The sequence below is a fragment of the Stegostoma tigrinum genome, chromosome 2, assembly GCF_030684315.1.
Source record: "Stegostoma tigrinum isolate sSteTig4 chromosome 2, sSteTig4.hap1, whole genome shotgun sequence".
NCBI classification, from domain to species: domain Eukaryota; kingdom Metazoa; phylum Chordata; class Chondrichthyes; order Orectolobiformes; family Stegostomatidae; genus Stegostoma; species Stegostoma tigrinum.
This window is the reverse complement of record NC_081355.1, coordinates 63554310-63582110: the sequence shown is the minus strand read 5'-3', so window position 1 is coordinate 63582110 and position 27801 is coordinate 63554310. Positions and strand designations below refer to the sequence as shown.

The 27801-nt window shown below is 38.8% G+C and overlaps 1 protein-coding gene across 2 annotated transcripts in view; it reads right to left on the bottom strand.

The window, feature by feature from the left end:
• Positions 1 to 27801, bottom strand: part of top2b (DNA topoisomerase II beta) — a 143429-nt gene that overhangs the window by 54411 nt on the left and 61217 nt on the right. For both annotated transcript variants that reach the window (XM_059654354.1, XM_059654353.1), the window contains exons 8-19: positions 26536 to 26709; positions 26280 to 26381; positions 26041 to 26178; positions 24126 to 24264; positions 23739 to 23896; positions 19581 to 19706; positions 16848 to 16958; positions 16648 to 16753; positions 16287 to 16396; positions 14097 to 14189; positions 13895 to 14009; positions 9666 to 9787 (exon numbers count right to left, since the gene is read on the bottom strand). In XM_059654354.1, the coding sequence (XP_059510337.1) occupies positions 9666 to 9787; positions 13895 to 14009; positions 14097 to 14189; positions 16287 to 16396; positions 16648 to 16753; positions 16848 to 16958; positions 19581 to 19706; positions 23739 to 23896; positions 24126 to 24264; positions 26041 to 26178; positions 26280 to 26381; positions 26536 to 26709 (1494 nt within the window). The remainder of the gene's footprint in view (positions 1 to 9665; positions 9788 to 13894; positions 14010 to 14096; positions 14190 to 16286; positions 16397 to 16647; positions 16754 to 16847; positions 16959 to 19580; positions 19707 to 23738; positions 23897 to 24125; positions 24265 to 26040; positions 26179 to 26279; positions 26382 to 26535; positions 26710 to 27801) is intronic.

Below are 27801 nucleotides of genomic sequence, written 5' to 3'. Positions count from 1 at the left end.
ACGTTCTACTTAGAGACAGAAATATGCTATTCAGACTTTCTGGCCTGCTCCATCATTCAATATGATCATGGCTGACCTGGCTAATTTCAAATCCATATTCCCATCTCCACCTAAATCTTTCACACCTTAATAAAAATCTACCTACCTACTTCTGGTTTAGAAATATTCTACAAAGCTGCTTCCACGACATTTTCAAGAAGACAGTGCCAGAGAGACATGCTGCTCAAGGAGTATAAAATTTCATCGTATCTTTATTTCAAATGAGTGACTCCTAATTTTTAAAATGACTTCTAGTTCTAGATTCTTCCACAAGTAGAAAAATCATTTCTACATCTTCGTTGTCAATAACTATCAGGATCTTATACATTTCAACCAAGTCATCTTATCCTCTTTCAAAAATTCTAGTGGATATAAACCTAACCTGTCAAACCTTTCCTCGGAGGACAACCCCACCTTTTCAGATAATAACCTAGCAAACCTTACATTCTTCCTTAAATAAGGTGATCAATACTAGTGCACATTTCTTCAAATGCACAGTCTCATCAGTGCCTTGTATAAATGATGAATAGCCTCCCTACTTTGTATTCCATTCCCTTCACAATAAAGGATAGCATTTTATGTGCTTTCCTAATTATTTGTTGTACCTGCATACTATCCTTTTGTGATTCATGCACTAGGACGCCAGATTTCCTTTGTGCTCCGAAATTTCTCATTGAGATAAAATGTTTCTCTTTTACTTTTCCTGACAAAACAGGCAATTTCATATTTTACCACACTTTATTTCATTTGCAGCGTCTTTGCCCGATAATTTCATCTATTATATAGTTATTTGTCACCTCCTCTCAACTTACTTTCCTACTTATCTTTGCGTCGTCAGCAAATATGTCAACCATATCTTCCATTGTTTCAATCATTTATATTAATTGTAAACATTTGGAGGTGCCAGCACCAAGCCCTGAGACACACCAATTCTTACGTCATGCCAACTTGTAAAAGATCCATTTATACCTACTCTGTTTCCTCTTAGCCAGTCAATCTTTTAACCACGCCAATACACTAACCCTGACATATAAGCTGTTGTTTTCCACAATAACCATTGATACAACACACTATCAAATTCCTTCTGGAAACAAGTATAGTACATTTATTCACAGGACGTGTTATCTTCTCAAAGGACTGCAGTAGGCTGGTCAAACATGATTTCTTTTTCTTAAAATCATACTGACTATGCCCAATTATCAACTGCTCTAAAATAACCGCTTTAATAACAGATTACATGTTCCCTGTTCCAGATATTACACTATAGGCAAGTATCAGCAACAAAATGTCTGGCACTGGTTGAAAGAATCGCCAGTCTCCACCCCCCCGCCCCCCGAGATTTTAGCCCTAATGAAGACGTGGGAAACATAAGATAAAATCCTGCACCAGTTTGGCTCCTATTTCACAATATCCGTGAAGAAAATTACACTAGTTCTCTCACACCAAACCTACAACATCACATTTCAACAGACTGTCAAAACTTTGAAGCTGTTCTATCAAACAAAATCCAAATTTTTACAAGGGTACTTGGCAGTCCATTCCTAAGGAATAGAAAGAAATGTACCTGCAAGGAAGTGTCAAAAATGAGTGTGACCGTTTGGCCCTTCAAGATTCCTCCACCATTGAGTATCAGCATGTGTGATCATCCCTCTCAGTACAACGCTACTGCTTTCTCCTCATATCCTTTGATCTCATTAGGCCTAAGAACTACATCTAACTCAAAATTTCACTGCCTGCCACAATGACATGATTAGATTGTTGCTGTATCCAAGATCACAGGCAACAGATTTTAGACACGATTATTGCCAGGTTAATCATCACCACTCAAACAGGTTAACTCCAGAAATCTATAAATGAGTGCTCTTCCTTAACATTTCGGACAATGGTACATCCAAAATAAACAGAATGTATCAAATTAATTTTTCCACTTTAGTTTGACTCCATACACCACCAAAGTTAAATGCACGTGGATGCTTTTTCAGTCCAAGGATATTTGCGTCGGGGGTGAAGTTCATCACTGATAGTTAGGAAATCAGTAATTTAACATGAGATGCCTGCTTACGTAGAAGATGTTACAAAAGCTCAAAAACAGCTGATAAAAACTAGACCTGTACTCTTAAACAACTCTTGAATAAAGATTTAACTTCAGATATCATGGGCAGAATTTTATGCACTGGCAGATTTGCAAGTATAGGGGATCTATAAAATTACCCCGTGTGCTCCTGCCCCACCTCAAAGTCCACCCTTCCGGGTGCTCTCTCTCTTTTTAGTCTCCAAGAATCTCTTCAGCTGAAAAATCCATCTCGTTGCCAAGTTCAAGACATGTCTACACGAAGTAGCTTATTCTTTGCCATTGTCTTGCTTGGTGATCTGCCTTCAGACAGCAAAAGATTGCACCCTCCATCATATTTGGATATGAGAGGCCATATATCTGTATTGACACTGTATTTCCACCTCAATAACATTGCCCACCTCCACCCTGCCTCAGCTCATTTGTTACTCAAAGCCTCACCTAACCAGACAGAACAAAGCGATTGTATAAGCAACGTATCAGAGGAAAGATCCACAAATCTACCAAATCCAGCATGAGTCATGGTGGATACTTAAACAGGTGTGTGGACAAGGCTCCAAAAACATCATCTTCAAAGATGGAGGAGCCCAGAATGTCAGTGTGATAAAGATAAAGTTGAACTGTGACCATCTTTCACCAGAAGAGCTGAGTAGATGATCCATCCTGTCCTTTTTGAGGTGCCCTAGCCTTACAGGGACCAACTTTCAGCCAATTTGGTTCAGTCTGTGCAATATTTGGAAACAGCTGAAAACAGTGCAGAAACACTATGGTTTTCAAAAGCATGAAAGTTGTGAAACCGAAAATGTTTGTAATTTTTAGAATTAGTTGAGCCCTTAGCCAAGCTACTGTAGCATGGCTACAAAACAGGCATCTAGCTGAAAATGTCAAAACATTTCCCAGGCGTGGTCTTTCCACAAAAAAATGAGAAATCAAATCTAGCCAGTTACAGCTCCAGTCTGCTTTAAAGAGACGAAAGTATTGTTCAGTGCTATCAAGAAGCATTTACATGGCAATATGGCCACCTATGCTTATTTTGGGGCCCCCAGATCAGCCCCTGATTTCAGCACAGCATTGATCAAAATATGAATTAAAAAGTTGAACTTGGGGGTGAGGCAAGAGTTCTGGCTCTTAATGTAAATGCTGCTACATGCACGTGGCGTTTAACCGTACTAGCACACCTCAAGTTATAGGAATTGGGGAGAGTTCTCCACTGGCTGAAATCAAAACAAGAAAAATTGTTGTGACTGTTGAAGGCCAATCATCTCAGACCCAGGTCACTGCAGCAGAAGTCTCAAAGGGTAGTGTCCCACATCTTATAGAGTCATACAGGTCTATTCCACACTGGTCAAAACAACCACCTCGTTATTCAAATCCTATTTTCCAGCACTTGGCCCAAAGTCTTGTATGCCTTGGCATTGCAAGTGCACATCTATATACTTAAATGTGGGGGGTTTCTGCCTCTGCCAACTTTACAAGCAGTGAACACCAGGTTCCCATCACGTTATGGGTGAAAACAAGTTCTCTCAACCCTTCTAAACTTCCTGCCCCTTACCTTAAATATGTATCCCTTGTCATTGATCCCTCCACCAAGGGGAAACATTCCTTCCCACCTATCCTCTCTGTGCCCCAGAATTTTGTACATCTTAATCATATTCCCCCAACCCAGTTTCTGCTGTTCCAAGGAAAACAACCTCAGCACATTCAATCTCTTCATAACTAAAACTCTCCAGTCCAGGCAACATCTTGGTAAATTGCCTCTGCATCCTCTCCTGTGCTATCACTTTCCTTCTATAATGTGAATTCCAGAATTGCACACAATACTCTAGCTGTAATCTAACCAACTTCTTATGTAGTTCCAGCAAAACCTCCCTGATTTTAAACTCTATGCCATGGCTAATGAGTAAAGTATCCTTCTTAGCTACCTTGTCAATCTGCCCTGCCATCTTAAGGAATCAATGAACACGTAGAAGGTCCCTCTGATCCTCAATGCTTCCCATATGCATTACCATTACCATCACCTACACAACTTGTCAGCACTTTGAAAAATTATTCAAGTTGGTCAGATTTGATCTCACTTCAACAAAACAGTGCTGACTGCTCTAAATTAATGCCTGCCTTTTCAAGTGCAGATAAATTCTGCCCCTCGTAACTGCTTCCAACAGTTTTTCCATGAGCCCTAGAGATTTATGTACTCTTAAGACTAACAGTCCACTCAGAGCCTCTTTTGACTGCGTTAATTTTTTTAAATATATCAGTCCTTCCCCTCGATGTCTATACCCACATTGCCCCTCTCACTGGTAAACACCAACACAAAGTAGTTGTTCAGAATGCCACATGTATACTCTGGCTCCACGCAAAAATTATAGGGCCTTCTCTTGCCCTAGTTATCTTTAACATACTTGCAACTAAGTTAGGATTTTCCTTTATTTTACCTGCATTATTCTTATGCGCTCCCTTTATGATCTACTATTTTTTTTTAGAAAAGTTCCCTCTTGCACAATCTATACTCCTCTCGGGCTTTTGCTTCTTGAACGCTCAGTACCCGATCTAACCCTCCCCTTTTTTTCTCTTTATTCAATCCTGTACATCCCTTAATATCCAGGATTCACAGAATATGTTGATCCCACCCTTATTCCTTATTTGGAAGATGATGGCCTTCAACTTTGTATTTCCTTCTTGAATGTGTTCTATTGTTCTGACACAGAATTACCTAAAACTACCTGCTCCCAGTCCACTCTGGCCAAATCTTCTTAAAGCCAGCATTCCCATGGTTCAGAACTGATTTCAGGGCCATGCTCGTCCTTTTTCATAAGAATCTAGCATCTAAAAGAGGAAATGAACACTGTCTTCATAATCCACCCCACTTATACTTCAACCGTGTACCTGGTTTCATTACCTAAAATTAAGTCCAGGACTGTGCCCTCTCTTGTAGGGTTTTCTAATACAATCGCTTTAAAATGGTCTCCTGCGTATATTTTTTAAGATTTTCACTCCCTTACCATTTCACATTATGGCTATCCTAGTGTTATTGGGCAAACTGGAATCTCCCATCTTTACCCTATTATTTTTACACCTCTGAAATGTGCCTACTTATCTGCTCTATTTTTCTGATTGTTAAGGGTCCAATGGTACACACCCAGCAATGTGATTGCTCCTTTTTGACTTTTAAGCTCTCCCCATATGGCTTTATTTGAGGAGCCTTGTAAAGCGTCATACCTTAATTATAGCTCCTAACCACTTTCATTGATTCCCTGATCAATACTGCAACATTCTTTGCTCTTATTCCTCCTTCCTTGTCTCACCTGAAGACACTATACCCTGGAATCCTGCCCCTCTCTCAAGCATGCTTCAGCAATAGCAATGACACTGTATCCCCATGTTTTAATTTTTGTCCTCAGCTCATCTGCGTTTTTTTCAGATTCCTTGCACTAAAATAAATACCATTTGGCTCCCCATCTCTGAACATTCTCAGTGCTAAGTTAGTTTAAATTCTCCCCAACAACACTAGTCCCATTCCAGTAAAGGTACAATCTATCCACCTTGTACAAGTTCCACCACCCCAAAAAACAGAGCACACTGTCCCAGAAATCTAAAGTCCTCCCTCTTGTACCATTTCTTCAGCTGCATGTTCATCTGAACTCATTCCTATTTGCTATTCTATTGCCATATTCACTAACACAAGGTACAGCTTTAGCTGCTTCAATTACCTTTCCTCCAGTATAACGTCAGAACATTCAGCCTGTAACAATAAATTGCAAAGAATATTGATGTTACTCAAATTAGACAATGATCACCTCCAACAAGGAGAATCTAGCTATTTCTCCTCGACTTTCAACAGCATTTCCATCACTGAATCTTCCATTAACATCCTGCACGCTACCATTATCTAAAAACATAACACGACTATTCATCTAAATATAAGAAAAGTCATACTAGCTACAGCTAAGAAGCTGTAGAAATTCTACAGCAAGTAACACTTTCCAACTCTCCAAAGATTACCTGCTAACTATTAGGCACAAGTCAGGAGTGTGATGGAATACTATCGACTTGACTAGATGAGTGAAGTTCCAAATCAAAGTTTGATATCATTTAAGAAGCAGCGACCTGTTGGATCAGCATGCCACCTGGAACATTCACTCCTTCCACTACTGTTGCAGTGATAGCAGAGTATACTGTCCAAAAGACACAACACAGCAACTCACCAAGGCTCCTTCAATGGCATCTTTCAAACCTGTGACCTTTAATGCTTCGAAAATGAAGGGCAGCAGACATATGGGAATATCCACACAGCTGTTTTTGAATTATAGTCATCATTCCATCATGATGTCAGGTCAAAATTCTGGAACCCTCTTACAAAAAGCGCTGCCATGACATCAACATTAAATGGACTGCACTGAGTCAAGACAGCAAAAGCTCACAGCATCCTTGCAAGAACAAATAAAGAGGAACAATAAATACTGGCCCCACTAGACACAGCTACATTCCAAGAACAAATGCAAGTGCCAACTGCTGTCAAAGAAGTTAGTTCCAGGATTTTGACACAGCAACAAAGAAGGAGGGAGCGATTTTTCCAAGTCAGTATGGGGGACACGAAGGAGAATTTGCAGGTCGTGGTGTTCCATGAACGTGCTGTCCTTGCTTTTTTAGGAAGCAAAAGTTGTAGATTTGAAAAATTGCCGAAGAGACTTTGGCAGGTTGGTCAGTACATTTTTTCCCAATTCATTCATGGGATGTGGACATCATTGGCTGGACAGCATTTATGGCGCAGAGGGCAATTAAGAGACGTTGCTAGGTTCGGGAGTCACATGTAGACTGACCAGGTAAGACGGCAGATTTTCTTCCCTCAAGAACATCATTAAACCAGGTGGGTTTGTCCTGATAATGGAAAATGATTTCATGGTCACCGTTATGACTTTTATTGCCAGATTATTATTGAATTCAAATCCCACCATCTGCCATGATGAGATTTGAAACCAAGTACCCCGAATGTTATCTGGGCCTCTTAATAGTGGAGCGCTAATCCGTCTAGGGCATCACCCATCCCACAGCTAACAGCTATAGCTAATATGAACTGCAAGCTGTATGCACAGGTGGCAGGCAGAATAACTGAATGCTTAACATAGTGGGTGGGGGTGTCAATCAAGCACGCTGTGCTCTTGGCTGGCACTGAGTTTCATGTATATTGTTGAAACTGCATTCATCTCAGCAAGCAGAGACTTTTGCTGGAAAGACTTCAGGGAATTAAAAGCCAAGTTACTTGCCTCTGATTTCTCAGACAAAAGCACAAGCTATTATACCTACAATATTTATCTGGCTGGCCCAATTAAGCTTCTGTTGAATGGTGACCCTTGAGTTGTTCATGGTCAGGAGGATTAGCAATGCCAATATCATTGAAGTACCTATTAGTTAGTTAATTCTCCAACAACATTCCTCAGTTAATTGCAACACGACAGCTTTGACCTGATTGGTGTAATCGACCTGATACATGTAATCTTATGTGGTAACTTCACCAAGTTGCCAGGTATGCCTGGATGGTCCATGTATATTCCAGTGACAGGCAGTTGGTTATCTGCATTTACAATGACAGAGGGTGCAGAAATACGCTCAGCAATGAAACGTAACTCTGCTGCTGATGGTCCACTTTGCCTCATGGATGCCACTTTGAACTCTTAGATATATCTTTAATTTGTCCACTTACTAAAATAGAAACATAGAAACATAGAACAGTACAGCACAGAACAGGCCCTTCAGCCCACAATGTTGTGTCGACCATTGATCCTCATGTATGCACCCTCAAATTTCTGTGACCATATACATGTCCAGCAGTCTCTTAAATGACCCCAATGACCTTGCTTCCACAACTGCTGCTGGCAACGCATTCCATGCTCTCACAACTCTCTGCGTAAAGAACCTGCCTCTGACATCCCCTCTATACTTTCCACCAACCAGCTTAAAACTATGACCCCTCGTGCTAGCCATTTCTGCCCTGGGAAATAGTCTCTGGCTATCAACTCTATCTATGCCTCTCATTATCTTGTATACCTCAATTAGGTCCCCTCTCCTCCTCCTTTTCTCCAATGAAAAGAGACCGAGCTCAGTCAACCTCTCTTCATAAGATAAGCCCTCCAGTCCAGGCAGCATCCTGGTAAACCTCCTCTGAACCCTCTCCAAAGCATCCACATCTTTCCTATAATAGGGCGCCCAGAACTGGACGCAGTATTCCAAGTGCGGTCTAACCAAAGTTTGATAGAGCTGCAACAAGATCTCACGACTCTTAAACTCAATCCCCCTGTTAATGAAAGCCAAAACACCATATGCTTTCTTAACAACCCTGTCCACTTGGGTGGCCATTTTAAGGGATCTATGTATCTGCACACCAAGATCCCTCTGTTCCTCCACGCTGCCAAGAATCCTATCCTTAATCCTGTACTCAGCTTTCAAATTCGACCATCCAAAATGCATCACCTCGCATTTATCCAGGTTGAACTCCATCTGTGATGACAGTGTAATGATGGCCCTTGGTCTCCACAAGGCATTGAACTGGTCACTCTCTCCAGTACCACCACGGTCAGATGTATCTCGATCATGAGTGAAGGAAGCCAGGCAAGTTATTCCATTTTGCTGGCAATCTCACCACTGGCTGAGCCTAGTCTGACATCTATGATCTTCAGAATAGATGCTAGTAACCCACAACCTAAAATATATTTCATGCCCCTGGCTATGATATTCACTTGGAGAAAAAGGTTTCAACAAACAAAGGGTGGCAATAAGTGATAATTAGAAGGTTTCCTCATCAGCATTAAATCTGAAGGCATGAGTCTTTATGGGACTTGTAGAGTGTTAACTCACTCAAGGGCCACTACTACCTGACATTCTGGCCCCTTCCAATACCGTATGTCCTCCCATCATGTCAAAATGCAATGGAAAAGTCTAAGACATTAACTGTAAGGTATTTTATGAATGTAACTGTCAGGCTGGTTAATCTTTGGAACAGCTCTCTCAATGTTGGTACTAGTTCTTGATGTAAGTAAGGGGGATTCTATTCAGACAACGTGGTTAGTTGCACCATCATGTCAAAACACAATGCTGAGGTATTTTTTTCGCAGAAGTTGATGCAACTAATGGTTCACTGGGCCTCTCCAAAGGCCAGTTTAAAAAAAATTAACCATATTGTTTGGAGACTAGAATCATTATAAAAATCAGAAAGTAACAAAGACAGGTTTTTAAACCACACCCATTTTAATGAACAAATTGAATGCCTCAATGAGACACAGCCAAATTTGCACTAACACTATACTTTTACCCATTTTCTAAAAAGAGGAACTCAACTTCACAAATGGGATCTGAAATAAGTCTTGATTATAAGTTTGGGCACTTCAATACTAAAGAATTCTCTCTTTAGATACAACAAGAAATGTAAAGGCATTTTCTGAATACAGACAGCTGCAAAAACTTATTGATTCTAAATTTACTTCTACATTTGGGGCTAACATACATAATGCTTATTTGGTATGAACTATGAATGCAGGGTAGGTTTGTCTGCTTTTTCACTTACCTCACCATGGTGATAAGCTGACATTTCAGCCACTGATCCCGCCAACTGAGCAACCTTAACTTCTCGTTTGTCATTTCTCTTGAAGCATGTATATAAAACTTTGCGTTGCCCAGGTTTTAAGCCTGAAACAAATGTGTACAAATCTTACAATACAGGAGACTTGGTTTTAACCAGCACCTTGCGAACCAGTAAAAATCATATGCCTCAATATCAGAAAATTACTGTTTTACTGCAAACTCTGTGATATCCGAGTAGTCAGTTGAGGGTGCGAGAGTAGGCACTCTGCTGGTAAGTTTTATTTAATGCAAAACTGCATCATTATTTAGGTATTTTATTTACAGAATAAATCACAACAGTGATGTGTATATTCCTGCATTATATTTCTATGACTTAGTGTTTGTTTTTACATCAATTACATGAACCAACTGATCAACTGGAATATTTGATCAACCAGGACACTCCTGGTCCCACAGGTTCTGGTTTAAAAAAAGTTTGCCGTACAATTTAGTTCAGTAAAAAAATAGAAAATTTCAAGAGAGGGGCTGGGGCCTTCTTTAGACATAGGAAGGAGCAAAAAGTATCGCTGAAGTCTATGAATTATGTCGTATCACGTTAAACACTCATGGAGCATGGACACTGCTGAAGCATCAGTGTTTATTGCTCATCCATAATACTCCTCAGAAGTATTGGTGGTAAGGCATTGCTGTAGTGCATGTAGTGTAAGTACACTACTCGTGCTGGTAGGGAAGGAGTTCCAGGATTTTAATGGTGACAGTGAAGGAACATCAATTTAGTTCCAAGTGAGAATGATTTGTCACTTGGAAGAGAACTTGTAGGCAGTTTTTTTTTAAAAACTGTCTACAGCCTTATCCTTCTGGGATGCAAATGCCACAAGTCTGGAAGGTATTTCTGAAACAACTTGGTGAGGGGCTACATGCACCTTATAAATAATAAACATTGCTGCCACTGTTGGAAATGAAGGCACTGAACATTTAAGGTGAGGCTGGGGTACCAAGCAGGCTGCTTCATTTTGAATTATTGTGACCACCTTGTGAGTTGCTGTAGCTCTCCTCATCATGTCAAATAATGAGCAGTTCACACTCCTGATTTATGTTTAGTAATTGGCGGACAAGCTTTAGAAATAGGAAACGGGCTACTTGCCAAAGAATTCCCAGTCCAGTCAAATTTCTGGTCAACAGTAATCTCTAGGATGGCGATGGCGTGGATTTAGTGACAGCAATTGGACTCAATGTCAAAAGATTATTAAATTAATCCCTTCTGCGGATGGTCAAAAAACATAGAAGATAGGAGCAGGATGCAGACTTTTGGCTTTTTGTGCCTGCTCTGCCATTCAATATGATCATGACTATCATCTGACTCGATATTCTGGTCTTGTATTTTCCCTATCCCTTTAGCCCCAAGAACTATATGCAAATCCTTCTTGAAGGAAGCATTCAATATTTTGGCCTCAACAACTTTCTTTGGCAGATTACTACTCAGGCACACCACGCTCTGGGTAAAGAAATTTCTCTTGGCATAAATCACCTGTCAACTGAGTGGTGCAAATGTTAATTTCTTTTATCGGTACAAATATTTGTATATCTAAGTTTAAACTGCTTCAGTTTCTAGAGTTGTGAACAATATTGAATGTTATGCAATCATCTCTTTTTCTGACTTTATGATTGCAGGAAGGTCATTGTTGAGTCTGCGACACTGCCCTGAAGAACCTCTGCAATAATGTTCTAGGGCTGATATGAATAGAACCTGACCATCAGGACCATTTTCATCTACGTTAGGCATGACGCTAGTTTGCAAGAGAACATTCTTTCCAATTTCTGCTAACACAATTTTGCTACATTTCTTTCATACATACTTGGTCAAATGCTGGGCAATCATTCCAAGTTCACCTCAGGAGTTTAGCTATTTTGTATTTCTTTGGACCTAGTCTGTAATGCAGGCTGAGTGAATTAGCTTTGGCAGGACCCAAATTGAGTATCCAGTGGCAGATTATAGCTAAGTAAGGGCCACCCAATAACATTTTTGACAGGTCCTTCTTTCTCTGTGTCGATGCAAAGAAACTGATGCAGCAGGTACAAATGAATTTGCCTTGTTTCTGAACAGAACGTAGTTGGGCAACTTTTCACACTTTTGGATAAATGCCAGTGTTGTAGTAACACTAGAACACCTAGGCTAAAGGCCCAGATATTTCTGGAGCACTGGGGACATTCTTCAGGATCCAGATCCACAGCGTTTTCTGTATCCAGTAAACACTGCTATTACTTGATTAAAAGTATGCTGAATTGGAACACTTGGTGATTGGAATCTTTGATACTGTAGGCTTCTGTAGGAGATGGAGATGTATTTTCCACTTGGCACTTCTGGCTTAACACAGTTGCAAATAATTCAGCCTTATTTTACAACAATGAGGCGGATCTGCCATCAGTGAATGAGAACTATTTTTTATTAGAAGAGTCTGTGCAGAGTTGCTGCTTCTGGCTGGGTGCTTAACCGTTCACCACCATTCACAAGGCAGGAATCCAAAGCTTAGTCTGATCTCTTGGCTTTGGGATTGTTAACTCTACATAATCGCATGTTATTTCTGCTATTCAGAATGCACGTTGTCCAATGTTGTAAGTCTATGAGGATACAATCACATTTTTTGTTTGTCTTGTGAAGTTCCTGTACACTTTTCATCGAGGAGGGTTTAATCCCAGGCTTGGAGAGATATGGCAGGCAACAAAGTTTACAAATCATGCTTGGATAAAATTCAGCTTTTGATGATGGTTCATAGAACCTCATGAGCCCTGTTTGAGCTTCCAGACCTGTTCTAAATCTATTCCATTTTGTAAGTGGCCCTGCCCCACAATACACCAGTGGGCATCCTTAGTGTGAAGACAGGCTTTTATCACCACAAGGATTACAGCGGTTTCTCTTAAAAATTCAGTCATGAGAATGCATCTACAACAGACAGATTCTGCACAATGAGATTGTACATATATTTTTTCCCGCTCATTGGCTCCCTTGTCATTTGCCACAGGCCAGATATCTCTTAAAACCAGACCAGCTCAGTCAGTGGTGCTACCAAGGCACTCTCAGTGATGCACTTAAAAGATCCCCACCTGGAGTTCGTTCTTGTCCTTTCTACCCATATTGTTTCAATGTAAGTGATGTTCAACATGGAACAGAACTAATTCATCGATGGTTTTCAGCAAAAAAAGTTTCTCGCTAATGTTTCACTTGAAGCTATGAGACTTCACGGAATCCAGAGTCAATGTTGAGGCCTCCGAAAATTCCTCCACTTGACGGCATACCACCGTCCTACTGTTCTGGTTCTCAGTGAGACAGGACATAGCCAAGGATGGCAACAGAGAAGTCTAGGATGTTGGCTGCAAGGTATGACTGTCAAGCTATTGCTGGACTATGTTGATGTGCAGCTCTCTGAATTTTGACACAAGTTCTTGAAAAGGTGCCTAGGTCAATGCCAATTTTTTTGTTCTTATTCAGCACTTCTAGAGCCATTTGATGCAACTGAGTGACTTATTAGATCATTTCAAGTCAAACACTTAGTAATGGGTCTGGAGTCACAAGGAAACCAGAATGGCTAAGGTCAGTAAGTTCCTTTCCAAAAGAACAGTAGTGAGCAAGATTTTTTGTTTAAGACAATGTCCCAGTAGTGTGATAATTTCTGAGAATGGTTTTCATCAAATTATTTAGTTTACATTAATCCAGACGCCACACTGAGATTTGAACTCGTTTCCTGAATGTTAGTAAGGGCCCTGAATTACAAGTGCAGCAACATCACAGCAAAAGGACGTTTCCATTTACATACTTAACAATCAGTGCCAGGTGGGAAACAAATGTATCAAAAATGAAACTGATTTAATTCATAAAATTAAAATGATTTTAAATTGTATACAAAATAAAAAGTTTACATTATCTCAATTTTTAACATATTTTATCAAAAGCTGCTCAAGTCTGAATTCATAAGTTTCCTGCATTTAAACTGCTAACATTAGAGGCCAATAAGCTGGATACAACGGGGAACGAGGAAAGGAATTTTAGATTATATGACTTACGCTAAAAATAGGCATGGATTTATTTCATTATTTTTAAAAAAAGTATGAGATGACAGACGCTTTTTGGCCCAATTTAGATAAGTGGGGAAATAATGAGATAAAAAAATCAAAGTTTAATTATATACAGGATAGCTCCAAATCAGAAATACTTACCATCAACAAGAGAAGGAATAGATCTTTCATTGTCAGAATTTGAGAAAAGGATCAATTCTTTGTTGATGAAGTCGTTGTACGTCAAGTGCTTTGTTGCTGTTCCATATAAATATTGCTGTAAAATTAGATTTTGAAAAGTCACAACCATGAACACAACAGAACAAAATATTAGCCATTAAGACTACAATTTAACATCACAGACCTCTGGCAGCCCATGTAGCCTTCTCTGTCTTCGGTCTTCCATGAAATTGGTCAACCATTCTTTTCGATCATCTATCTTCTTTTTGCTGAAAGCCTGAGACATTGTAACATTAAAGACATCTGATAAACTACAGAAGGATGACCATGCTGCAGTGCCTAGTGACTGATTGTTGATGAAATCACAATACTGCTTAAAAAAAAGTATTACCAAATATATTCCTTAAATTATAAAAATCAGTCACAATATGACCTAACCTAAAATAAATTATGAAATAAACGCTGAATTTAAAAAAAAACAAAAACATTGTGCTTTTAATCACTGGGATTAATTTGGTACTACACTTGTAGCAATCTTCCAAGAATTCTTCGGTTCTGGAAAGATCCCAGAAAATTAGGAAACTGCCCGGGTATTACCCTTATTCAAAGAGTAAGTGAGACAAAAAAATCTTGTAACTATTGGCCAGTTATCTTTACATTTGTCATTGGGATAATGTTAAAGGCTATTGAAAAGGATGAGACAGTAGAACACTTAGGAATAATAATACAATCAAGTAGTCAGCATGGCTTCAGGAAGGAGGACATGCTTGTAAAATTTATTAGTGTTCTTTGAAGAAGTCTTCAGGATAGACAAACCAGATGTAATAGATTTGGGTTTCCAAAAGGCACTCGACAAAGTACCCTATGTAAGGCTACTTAGTAAGAGCCACAGTTTTGGGGGCAGCATCTTAGCATGGAATAATGATTAGCTAACTAATAGAAGATAGAAAGTTGGGATAAAGTGGGTTCTTCAGGTTAGCAATCCAAGATTAGCGGAGTGCCAAAGGGATTAGTGTTGGGACTGCAATTATTCACAATAAGATCTGAATAGCTGGGATGTGAAGAGCGAATGCACTATCACAGAGTTTGCAGATGGCTCAAAAATAGGTGAGAAGGTAAATAGTGAGGATGGCACACAGACGCTAAGGAGGAATGCAGACTGGTTAAGCGAGTGAACAAAAAGACTTGACAGATAGAAAATACCATTGGAAAAAGTGAAGTTGTGCACTTTGGTAGGAAAAAGAGAGGAATGAAATATTATTAAAACGGACAAAATACAGAAAGTTGCAGCACAGAGGGATTTCTAAGTCCTTGGGTGAATCACAAAAGCTCGTATCAAAATTAGTGGATGACAGGGAAAGCAAATGCAAGATTAGCCATTCTTTCAAATGGTGTATAATCAAAGAGACACCTTGCTAAAATTATACAGGCACAGGTCAGACCACAGCTGGAATACTTTCAAAGAGTGTTTTGGTCCCCTTATCTAAAAAGGTATACTGGCACTGGAGGTAGATCAAATAAGGTTTACTAGATTGATTCCACATATGGAGAGATTTTCTTGAGGAGTTTGCATAGGTTTGGTTTGTACTTATTGGAGTTTAGAAGAATGAGAGGAGAGGAGACTTTATTGAAACATAAGATTCTTAGTGAGCTTGACAGGGTAGATGTAGAATCATTCAGCTTGCTGAGTCTGCACCGACCCTCTGAAAAGCATATCACCAAGACCCAGTCTGCCACTCTAACCTCTTAATTACCATAACTAATCCACTGAACCTGGACAATAGAACTGTGGGATGAAACACTGCACCCAGAGGAAACCTATGCAGACTTGAGGCAAATTCCACACACAGAATCAAACCCACTGTGAGGCAACAGTGCTAACCAATCAGCCAGTGGGCTGCCCATATAGAGAATATGTCTGTTGTGGGAGAGTATGACTACAACACACAAACTCATAGCAAGGGGTCACGTATTTAAAACAAAGATGAAAAGGAATTGTTTCTCTCAAGGAAGTTGCAGATGTGGAATTCTTTACTACAGAGAGGTAGTGAGGGGGAGCCAAAAATATATTCAAGGATGAATCAGACAGATTTTTAATCTGTAAGGGAAACAAGGGTTATGGGGATAAAGCAGGAACTTAGAGATAAGGATTATTAGATTCAGTCACGAACAGTTTGAATGGCAGAGGTGACTCGATGAGCTGAATTGCACACTACTGCTCCTACAGTTTATGGTCTTATGGGACCACAAATGTTTAAATACAGGATTTATGCTGAATTTGACCTGTAAATTTTGGGTTTGCCGTGAAACCTTTTAGTTGAATTTATATAAAAGATTGACAAGTTTTATTTTCTACAATAGTCATCCACAATACCAGGGTAATTGCAGCATCATCCTCCGGGCCATTGTATCTAAACATTACGCGATGCCTGTCCATATCAGCAAAGTATTCTTTTGCTTCTTTTGATGTACTGGTACCGAGACCTGTGAGAGACATCATATATTACAGTCATTTTATTACATGCATTTACTATGATTATTACTTAACATTAGCTCTATTGGGTACCTGCGATTGGCAGAATGAAATTCAACTCCAGTTCGATAGTATATCAGCATTAAGAGAACTTGTTGGCAGCTGTGCAAAAATACAAAATTACTAAATTAAGTCACATTTGCCCCCACCTCCTGAGGCTTTTACTTTTGACTGTTGATAGCAGAACTTTTACGTTACAAACCTTTGTAGTATTTTACTTTCCAAGATTTGTTGTTCTCTGCTTGTTTTTTCCACTCATCAAATTCAGGAATGCTGTAGAATGCCAATTCTTGTTTGTTTTTGGTAGCCTGTATGGAAAATATTAAAACCGTATTTTTTAAACCAACTATTATAATACAGAATATTCTGTGAAAACTGTGGTAATCTGAAGGTTGAACTAGCCTTTACAATAGGTGTAATGAATTCTTCCAGGAAATGGTGTCGCAACAGAGATGGCCAGTTATGATGGAAGAAATTAATCAGCAAACCTTTGATATGAGAGCCATCCTGATCCTGTAACATTTAAAGATATACAAATGTAATATTAGTCAATGTGATAAGCAGTCACAATTCACTGATAACAAAACAGGAAATTAATTAAATCACCCATAACAATTAGAAAAAGGGCAGAACATTGTGCAAGAAATGAGGGCCTTGGCTACGCGTTGGAGAGAAGGTGACAAACTGTCTTCCTAAAAACAAGGTTGGACGGGAAGGCTGGCAACAGGTTTTCCGACCATGGTTTAATTGGGTGAACGTGCAAAGGAGATTGGATTTCTGTACCCTTCAATCCAATTAAACGACCCCCTATGCCACAAAGACCACCAAGGGAGAGGACGAGATTCTTTTCCAAACTTTATTACACGTGTCATACAAAATGTTTTTCTTCTTTCTGATCTGCAACTTGATCTATTTTCCTTTCTCCCAAAACCTGAATTTCTCTTATTGATATAACTCTAACTATTCACGTTCTTTCAATGCATTCTCTCCATTTTAGGACTCCATAATCCACAATATCCAAGTAGGGAGCACAAATAGCAGAAAATATTTACTTTAGTTTAAATTTGCTCATGGGATTTGGGCTTCAATAGCTATGCCACCATTTATTGCTCCTCCCTAGCTGCCAAGGAAAAAATGCTGCTAAGTTGTTTTTTTGAACTGCTGTAGCCCTTAGGGTGAAGGGACACCCAAAGTACTGTTAGAAAGGGAAATCTATGATTTTGACCCAGCAAAAATGAAGCAAGTTAGGACAGTGTGTCTTGGGGGTGGGGGGGGGGAGGGGGGGTGGTGGATTTATAGGTGGGTGGTGCTCCCAAGTCTGCTGCCCTTACCCCTTTAAATGATTTGAGGTCCGGAGCTTCAAGGTGTAGGTCAAAATGTAGATGTGTCTACACTACAGTGCATTTTGTAGTTGTACATACAGTTGTAATGTACATCAACGATGAAGGAAGGGAATAAATCAGTGGTTAAAGAGGCGATCATCAAATGAGCTGCTTTCTGGTTAACACTGTCAAGGATCTTGAGTGTTAATGGAGCTGCACTCATCCAGGAAAGTGGAGAGTATTCCATCACACTCCTGCTTTGTACTTTGACAACACTGAGACAACAGGTGATGAGTTACTTGCTGCAGAATTCTAGTCTCTGATATAAATGCAGTCGCTACAAGAGCATAAGACCAATGGCCACCCACTGCCCTGGATGTTGATAATGTGGAATTCAGCAACCGTAATGCTGCTGAACTCTCAGGGGCATGGTTGTATTTTCTCAGTGTAGATGATCATTGCCGAGCATTTATGTGGCACCAATGGTCATTGTCACTTGTCCAGCAATGGGCTGAGATTCCCCAGTTCTCGACAAGCATGGATTGCTTCAGTTGCTCAGGAGTTGTGAATAGTACAGAAAATTGTACAAACATCAGCAACAATCTCCATATCTGGCTTTATGTCAAAGGGAAAGTCACTAAAGAAGCAGCCGAAGATGGATGGGCATAGGACACTACCCCAAGGAAATCCTCCAGTGATGTCCTGAGGCTGAGAAAACTGACCTCCAACAACCACAAACATCTTCCTATAGGCTAGGTACGATTTCAACCAGAATTTTCCCAATATTCCAGTTTTGCTTAGTTGATTGAACGCCACCTTCATGTCAATGACACTCACTGCCCCTGCACTTCTGGGAGATCAGTTATTCTGTCTGTGTTTGAACTAAAGCTATAATGATATCAGGATCTAAGTCCTTCTAGCAGAATCCAAACTGAGCCACTTAGAATCACAGAATCCCTACAGTGCAGAAAGAGGCTAATCGACCATTTGAAGAGCACCCCAAGCAGATCCCCGTAACCTTGCATCTGCCACAGCGGATTAACCTAGCTTGTACATTCCTAGAAACTAGGAGCCAATTTAGCACGGCCAATACACCTAATCCACATATCATTGGACTGTGGTAGGAGAGTGAAGCACCTGGCAGAAACCCATGCAGACATGGAGAAAAATGAACAAACTCCACACAGACAGTCACGCAAGGGTAGAATCAAACCAGGTCCCTGGTGCTGTGAGACAGCAGTGCTAATTACTGCACCACCATGCTGCTCCATTATTCCTTTGGATATGTCACCTACAGCAGTATTGACAACCTTTTCCATCTCTTAACCAATAATTGAGGGTAGACTAATAAGTTGTAATTAATGGGTTGGGTTTGTCCTGCTTTTTGTGCAAAGAATGTAATTAAGCAACTCTTCTCATATTTGGGTGTCATCAAAATGGGACAAGACGACCCTGACGAGGGATAAGGCTATTCCCGAAGGGCACATTTCTAGTACCATTGCTGGAACATTGTCAGAACCAATACCCTTTTGCAGTATCCAAGACCTTCAGCCATATTACACAGGGTGAATCAAATTTGCTGAAGATGGAGATCAATAATTAATGCCACAGCTTGCTGAGTGCATATTGGCTGCCAGGTAATCTATTGCACAACAGTGACTGCACTTCAAAAAGTGCCTCAAAACATAGTGTCACAGGAGATTTATTAGTACACTGAATGTCTGCATGCAGCTCTATTCTACTGCTCACAAATCAGGTTTTCTATAATTTTAAACAAAATTCTTTTTTTGTTTCAATTAAAACTCATTCAGACCTGATCAGTCATGATCATAATCTTGCCATAGCGAAGAGATTTCAGAGACTCTGCATCATCATAACTTTTCTTGTATTGGAGGCCAACTATCTTGATAATGTTGTTGATTTCTGCATTTTCCATTATCTGCAATACATATAGTCATATTCATGTTTTTAGTAGAATTACCATATTTTGCCACTTTCATGTTATTAACAGATTGAAACGGTGAAATCATTTTTATCACACACACACCGCACCCCCCCAATCAGTTACAGTAGTTTTTGAGGTAATATAATTAGCTGCTTTACGCAAATCCAACTGAAGAAATGTCCTAAAATTAATCAAACAATTGAAATTTTGACAAATTTCAGATACCAAACATATTTACAGTGAAGGATTATCTATATCTGGTACATATCTAATATTTAACTGTCTTTTTAAAAAAAATTACCTGTACACCTGCAAGTTTACTTATAGCATTAATGACACAGAATATGACATAAAACTGTAAAGACCAGAAGTTCCTACTTTTCTGTCTTCTTTAATGTGGAGTGAAATGGGGAAAGCGGCACTTTAAAACCAAGGATTGTGAAAGGAATTACGACACTTTTTAAAAGCAAGTTTAAATTTAAACTCAATAGAAGTCATATTTACACAGTTGCTTTCTTCAATTAGTGGGGAAGTCTGTTTGCTGACAGGCCAACACCAAGAAGTACATACAAAGTAAGATTAGCATGATAAAAAAGGTAGCCAATTGGCCTGGCGAGTTGTAACCAATTGTGGGTGACAAAGGCAACCAGCCAAACAACTATTTGATTGGCACGTGAGTAGCTGAACAACCTGTGGGCGTGCACAGTACTGGCAGAAGCCTTCAGATCTCCATAAAGGGAGGATAATGCATCTTTCTCTCCAGTTAAATATCTAAAGCCTGAAGCATGTCAATTTATTTTCCCTCACCAACTGCTGTAAGCTGTGGCCTTAAATCAGTTAACTCTAAGACCTTACAGTTAATGCACCAATCGCCTGTGCCTCCTGTGAAGAGGTGAAAGACACCTGAAGAGAGACTGAACAGCAGCAAAGGATAATAGTAAGCAAGAGCATCGCCTCAGCAAACCCTGTGAATTGGGGCCAGTCACCTATATCTGCCTACAGCACAATGTTTTCTTTGTCTGTGTATGGAATTTTAGAAGAACATTTGAATTTTAACTGGTCAAGTTATAGTCTGAGAGGTCATAGTTGTTTCTGTGGCTTGAATCTATTAATTTATAAGCAATTGGGAATCCTTCGCGTTAAAACCTCAGGACCAGCCTGTGCTCAGATAAATAATATCTTTGGTTTTCGGGATCCGTTAGGGTACTTAGGAAAAGAAAAGGACTTTTCTTGTATGAAACAAACTCAATTTAGTAGCCTGACACCACAGATTAGCAACTGTACTACGATTTCACGGTTTCAAAAACATACTGCGAATACTTTAAAAAGACTGATATGAAATGCTAGAACTATCTGATCAATCAGGCAACACTTACTGAAAATGTAACAGAATTAACGTTTCACATTCTGGTGAGTCATCAACCTGAAATGTTAATTCTGTTTCTCTCCAAAGATACTGCTCAACCCCTAGAACATTTCCAAGTTTGTACCACTAGATGTTGACTGGGAGGAAAAGATATGGCAGCCTACACAAAACCAAGTTAAAAGTTACCTTGCTTTTACAGATAAACCTTCACCCGCACAAATAAATGCAGCAACTAGGTTTAGGAACAGATACCTGCATCTTATTTAGGATAATTGCAATGTCTAATTCAATGGGTCACATCCCCATTGCATATAGAATGAACTAGCAGGAATAATCATTCACCATTTTAAAGAAGGTTAAAGGATAAACCTGGTCATTTCCACTCATTCAGCTTAACGCTAGTGGTTAGGGAACTTCTAAAGGTGATATCAGCATTTGATAAGTATGATCGAATAAATTAAGTCAGCAAATTTCATTTGACTAACTTGATTGACATTATTTGAAGTAATGGAGAGGACTGTAGGCAGAAGTAGCATACATGAATAGGCACATATATGAATTTTCAAGAAGTTGTTTGAGTGAATACTACATAATAAAAAAAAGCCTATGGAATTACAGAGATGCATGGATATATACAGAGATGCACAGATATAAAATAGGCTAAGGAGCAGAAAGCCGAGAGAGTAACGGTGAAGAGTTGCTTTGCAGACTAATGGGATGTTGTAATGGTGCTCCAAGGGTCAGTGCTGGGACCATTCTTCTTTTGACATACAGTAAGGAATTAAAGTATGATTTCTTTAATTGTAAAATACATTCTCCAAGGAGAAACAGCCACATGGAACAGGACATGTGCTTTTTAGCAATCCGAGATTGATCGTGTGCTATCTTGAGCATTGGTAAGCCAATTAAGTTCAGGATATCCCTGATCATGCACATGAGATTGTGGATAGCAAGATTGAGTAAGTGATAACACTTAGTGGTTTGATGCACAGAAAGGATGACTAAAGACAGAAGGAGAATTTCAGTCAACAGAAGAGAACACAAGACAAGAGCCCAGTCAACCAGAAACATGTGCCAGTGATTCAGAGTGAAAAATAATTTTTATTAACTACCATTTCTTTGATATTGAATCAATTCATTGAAACTCAAATGTATGTGTCTTTGGAGTAGGTCTTGTAATTAATCACGTTTAGCAAATTTTTAGATTGTAAACTGAGTTGAGAGAACCAATCGTAATCGACGGAAAATTTAAAAAGTGAACCCCAGAATCTTACTACACAGAACCTGAACTTTACTGAAGTGAGAGACATGTTGCTGAAATTTTTCACTTTGCAATGATCAGGACAAATACAAAATGCTAAACATAAAAAAAATGATAATTTATACTACAGGAGGAATGAATGCTAACTCGTTGGCAGGTTGACTGTGATTGACTGAGGCATTCCATGCTAAAGTCAATAAGGAACCGTAGGCCACTCAAGCTCCCTGGTAATTCAAACAAAACACGCAAAGCTTTAACATATCTATTTGTTTCTTTAGGCACACATTGTCTATGTCATACCCAACAACAAGCAGACCTGCTTGCAGAAAACAGATCCATAACCTACAAACATACGTCACTTCCAGCAGCAAGTGGTAGTGAGCCATATTACAAATTTGACTAATTATTTTAAATTAGCTGCAAGTATAGCTATACGCACAAATCAGGAACGCACTTCATTGAGACACAGAAAATATCATTTTAGACACACAGCAGCATCCAGTTATTGGAAAATACCATTTGTGTTACCACTCCACATGAAAAGCTACCATTTTTAGACTTGGTCTACATTAAATTACCCTGGAAATACAACGTACTTTGAAAATTTGGTTATATGACAAAGTTTAGCTCGAAGGTTGACACTTATAAAAAGCAATATTGAATATGGTCAATGTATGTTCACAAAGTGGACTTCAGAAGATCAGGTGCCTTTTTGGGCTGTGTCTGTGTCTGAGGAATGGTTTTGCTCTGCATCATTTATACTTTTGATATTGTCAAAGATAAGCATTTAGCTTTCTTCTGATTTGAATTTACAAGAAAGCCTATCTTGTGTTTGTTCTTTAAATAGAGCACTCAACAGTGTTAAAACACTCAAAACAACGATAGTTTGTTATAGTTAGCCAAGTAGTGAGAAAAGAGGAAATTATTGCATATGTTTCACTGTTCGCAACACAGTTTATGCATGCCTTTTCAAGCTGTTATACGCAGTGTCTTCATTAATGGTACTTTGCATTATTAGGATGCTTCCATCAGTCCAAAAATTGACACATTTGAAAAAGACTGAATTTCAGTGCAAGTAAGTACGATGCATATTCTGAATAAAAACTGTGGAATAAGGACTGATCCAGGAGATATCAAGGATACAAACATCATAACATTAAATCAGTAACCATCCAAAAATATATACTCCTTCATTTGCAAATATCTCTCCCAACATATGTGCCAATATAAAATGTACAGTTCTCTTAATTAAGATGCTCCTAATCTCAACATAATTGTCAAGTCTCAATTGCTTTACTCAGTTGTTTTCCATACAAGAGGAAAAAAAGGCAAATCCTTCATTCCTGTGAAACCATAATGGATACATAATTTATATTGCATCACTGCTGTATGGTCATACCTGTTTATGTGAAGCTTCTCGAACATTGAGAATTTTACCCCTCAGTGGGAACACACCATATCTGTCACGTCCAATGACAGCTAGGCCTGACACAGCCAAGGATTTAGCTGAATCTCCTTCAGTCAGAATCAACGTACAGTCTGAAGAATGTCTGCCACCTGATCAAATACAAACATTCACACAGAAATCCTTTAACTTGTAATTAATTATTAAAATGCTGCACTAATTTAAGTCAGAGAGAGAAATTTTGACAGCTACAGTTACAAACATGAAATAGATTTTCGATGGTGATCGCAATAAAATCAACGGTTCTATTTCTAACAAGTTATAAATGGCAGCTTATGTCATCACTATCGTAATAAATATGTAAGCAAACAAACAGTTTACCCGCATCGTTGGCATCATCCAATTTTGGAATGCCTTTGATTTTGCTGTGTTTTACAGATGAACATTTCTTGTTCAGTTGGGTCTGGGCTTTAAATTTGACCCAATTCAGTATACTTTCAACAATTCCACAGTTGTTTGCCTGAAAGGGTCAAAGAAATTTTTATCCTACTTAAAATAATTTGCAAAAGACAACACTGATGCAAATGTATCAACTTAATTTTAAGCATATAAAATAAATGCGACCAAGTAAAATCGAACAATCCTGTCCCCTAAAGAATTATCCTGGAGAGAAACAAATAAAAGGATGCTTAACTACAGTGCGAGATTTAATAAAGAAAATAAAAACTTTGGTTGCAAACATGGATTCTAAGGAGCTCCTGTAAAACTCAAGAGGTGAGGTAGTGAGGAATACAGAGTTGAGAGATTAAAGCTGCTTCCATTACTAGATAGAAATAGACTGTGGTGAATGGAGGAGGAAAAGAAAGGAGAAGATATGAAGAGGCATAAAGTGACAGTGAAGAATGAGACAGCTGTCCCTCAATTCAAGGATGACATCTGCTCAAGGTCACAGGTTTTTGCAATGGACCTTCACATGACTGAACAAGTTGATTGCAACCTGAAAATCTTTAGGTACATAAGGCAGGATGTCCATGAGTTACCGGGATCTGAAGTGCCTCTGTTGCTCTTCATTACTAGAGCTTCTGGATGCAAAACATGACGCAGCTTAAATGGAAGAATTATCACCATTTGGAACAATTGATAGACAGCGAGCTACTCAAATGTCAATGCTGGTAGACTTCAATAAAGAGCTTCAGTGTCTGAAGCATCTTCTGTGGTTGGAGATTTCAGAATGAAATCTTGAGGCTCAATCTCTTAGTGCAAGATAGTGTTGAACATGGAGAATGGCTTAACTTCAGGAAAGTTTTAGTTTATTAGAAGTCAAGGACAGGTTTGATATAGAGGGCATTGGAAAAAGTAAGTTTGAGAAATAGAATTGCAGTTTTGCTGGGAAAAAAAATTTCAAAGCATTTTGTCTTGCAATCATCAGAACAATCTGCAAACATAGTAATTTCAGAGGAAAAAAAACCCAACATTTATTCTGTATAAGAGAAATGAGATGACTGATTGCAAGTAGGCTCTGATTGGTAAAGGTGGTACCATGAAGAACACTCCAGTTAAGGAAGGTCAACAGTTAACGCTCAGGTTTTGTTTAAAATTTTAAACCAGGCAGGTTGACTCTGAATTGTCAAATGAATGAGTTACCTATTTCGTTGAGTTGAAGGAGGAGCAATGCACGCATGCATGCAAGTGTGCCACACTACAAACCTGACTAACAATCCTAAACAATTTGTCAGCGTAATTCTTTGCACACTCAGGATTATCCAATAAATGCTGCCCAAACTGTAAACTCAGATCTAAAGTCTGATGTTGGCTATAGAGATTTGCCTCGATTGCTGTGAGCAGCCAGGGGCAAAATATTGATATTATTAAGTACCTCATACACAAATGGATGGACGCATGAAAACTACAGATTTTGTGGAAAGGGTGGTTCAATGAAGCTAGTATGACATATCAGGGAAGATCAGGACTCAGTGACAGGGACAGTATATTGGGAGAGTGTGAACGATGGGATGCGAGGTAAGACTGTGGAGGTTGTGTTTGATTATTCGGTCTGCAGCAAACACTTCTGCTCCTCCTACAACTAAGGGTTTAGGCATCCAGTCCTTGTTACTTCCTTTTATCTGCTGAGTTTCCAATGCCTATGGAATCCAGGAGCAGGATGTTTCCTACATTAGTTTAATACTTTAACTTCTCTCTCCAAAACCAAAAATACCAAGTATTATTGATGGAAATTAAAATCAGGTCAACATATAGAAAATTGCAAATGTTAATGCAATAACATTGAAATACTAACCGCTTTAAAGAATCTCTCAGAAAGTACACACTTGGAGCCAAAATTCTTAGGTTGAAGAGTCATATTTTCTTTTGTTTGAGAATCAAACGTTGGATTTTCAATCAGACAGTTAACAAAGACCCATATATGATTTTTTACCTAAGCACAAAAAGACAATGCACGTATATTATTCTTTTTCCCTAAATTCATGACAAGCTTTCGGATGGAAAGTTGTAGATACAATTCTGTTAAAAACTGACCTGAAAGGGTTTTACTGATACTCCAGCTTTGTTCTTCTTTTTCACAACTTCAATCAGTTTACTAACAATCTGATCTACTACATAATCAGCATGCCTACCACCCTGTGAAAACAGGATATTTGATAAATTCAGAAATTTAATTCTAATATACAAAGAAAAAAAAACTTAAAATTTACAAACAAAGTCTCTTCCACTTCAAAAACCAATGGTTGAACTAATGTTAACTCAAAAGGTACACTTATTCTCAAATACCAACCTTTGTCGTGGCAATGCTATTTACAAAGCTGATTTGCTGGAACCCTTTCTCACTCATGGTTAGACATACTTCCCAACGATCATTCACAGTTTCATGAACCACCTTCAGTGCAACTCCAGTTTCATCCAATTTATCTTTCACATAAAGATCAACATAGCTCCGGAACCCATTTATCTACATGGCAAAGAATAAAACATGAGGTTAAAATCAAATAATGTAGCATATTTTTATATCATTCATCTGCTTTGTTTACTTCAAAATCTCTGATCCTATTTTGAAGGTTTACTACAAATCTTTAGCCTCAGTGAAAATTATTCCTGCCCTAAAATTTCATCATATTTAGGGCAATTTTTGTGCTGATGTCTTGAATGAATACACTTGTTGATAAAAATATGAGGCGAGTGATTGTATCCCTATCCCTAGACCAGGAAGCTCATGTTCAAATCTCACCCACTCAGGAGGTATGTGATAACATCACTGAATAAGTGTATTGAAAAAATAGGTTATATTTTATTAAAATATGGTGCTGGGGCAGGGGAGGTACTGCATGGAGTAGCCCCGAACTATATGGGAGAAACAAAACCTTTATTCTAAGTTTTCACAAGACAAACAAGGGAGAGTCATTTAGCCATTTTTTTGCTTTCATTTCTGGATCATACCCAGAGATCTTTCACTGAGTAGAGCATCCTTAAATACAGTGCTTTGTAACCAAAATTTGCCTCTCATTTCAAGCCTACTTCTCTCTGCATTTTAATTCAGAATTGATTTCTATGTTTACCTTCCTTTGAACTTTTAACACTTTACACATCTCAAAGTCATCCGTTATTGTGTGTCAAGGTTGAAAGCACAGATTTTTCTAGATTTTACAAGGAAATTTACCATTCTTCTAGCTTCTAAAGTGTAACCCTTTGTGTCACAATAACCAATAAATGGATACTCTACTGCAGGCATTTGATAAGCAAGATACTGACCTGAACAGTTTAAGTACAATTTATGATTTATATTCAATACTACTACACGTGAAATTTTTAAAAAATTTGTTTTCCATTTCATTTGGGCATATTTAGCGCATTGTCATTAATACTTCAACATAATTCTCAACATCATTGAAAGAATGGCTAGGTTGTCCATTTATTTCTATTGGCCCTTACTGTTTACACTCCAAACAGTCCCTACTTTGTTCACATATGTTTCAGAAAATACACTGCGTTATTATCAAGATGTCTCTTCAGGTTCCACTGAAACAGTATCCCCAGATTGGAATCA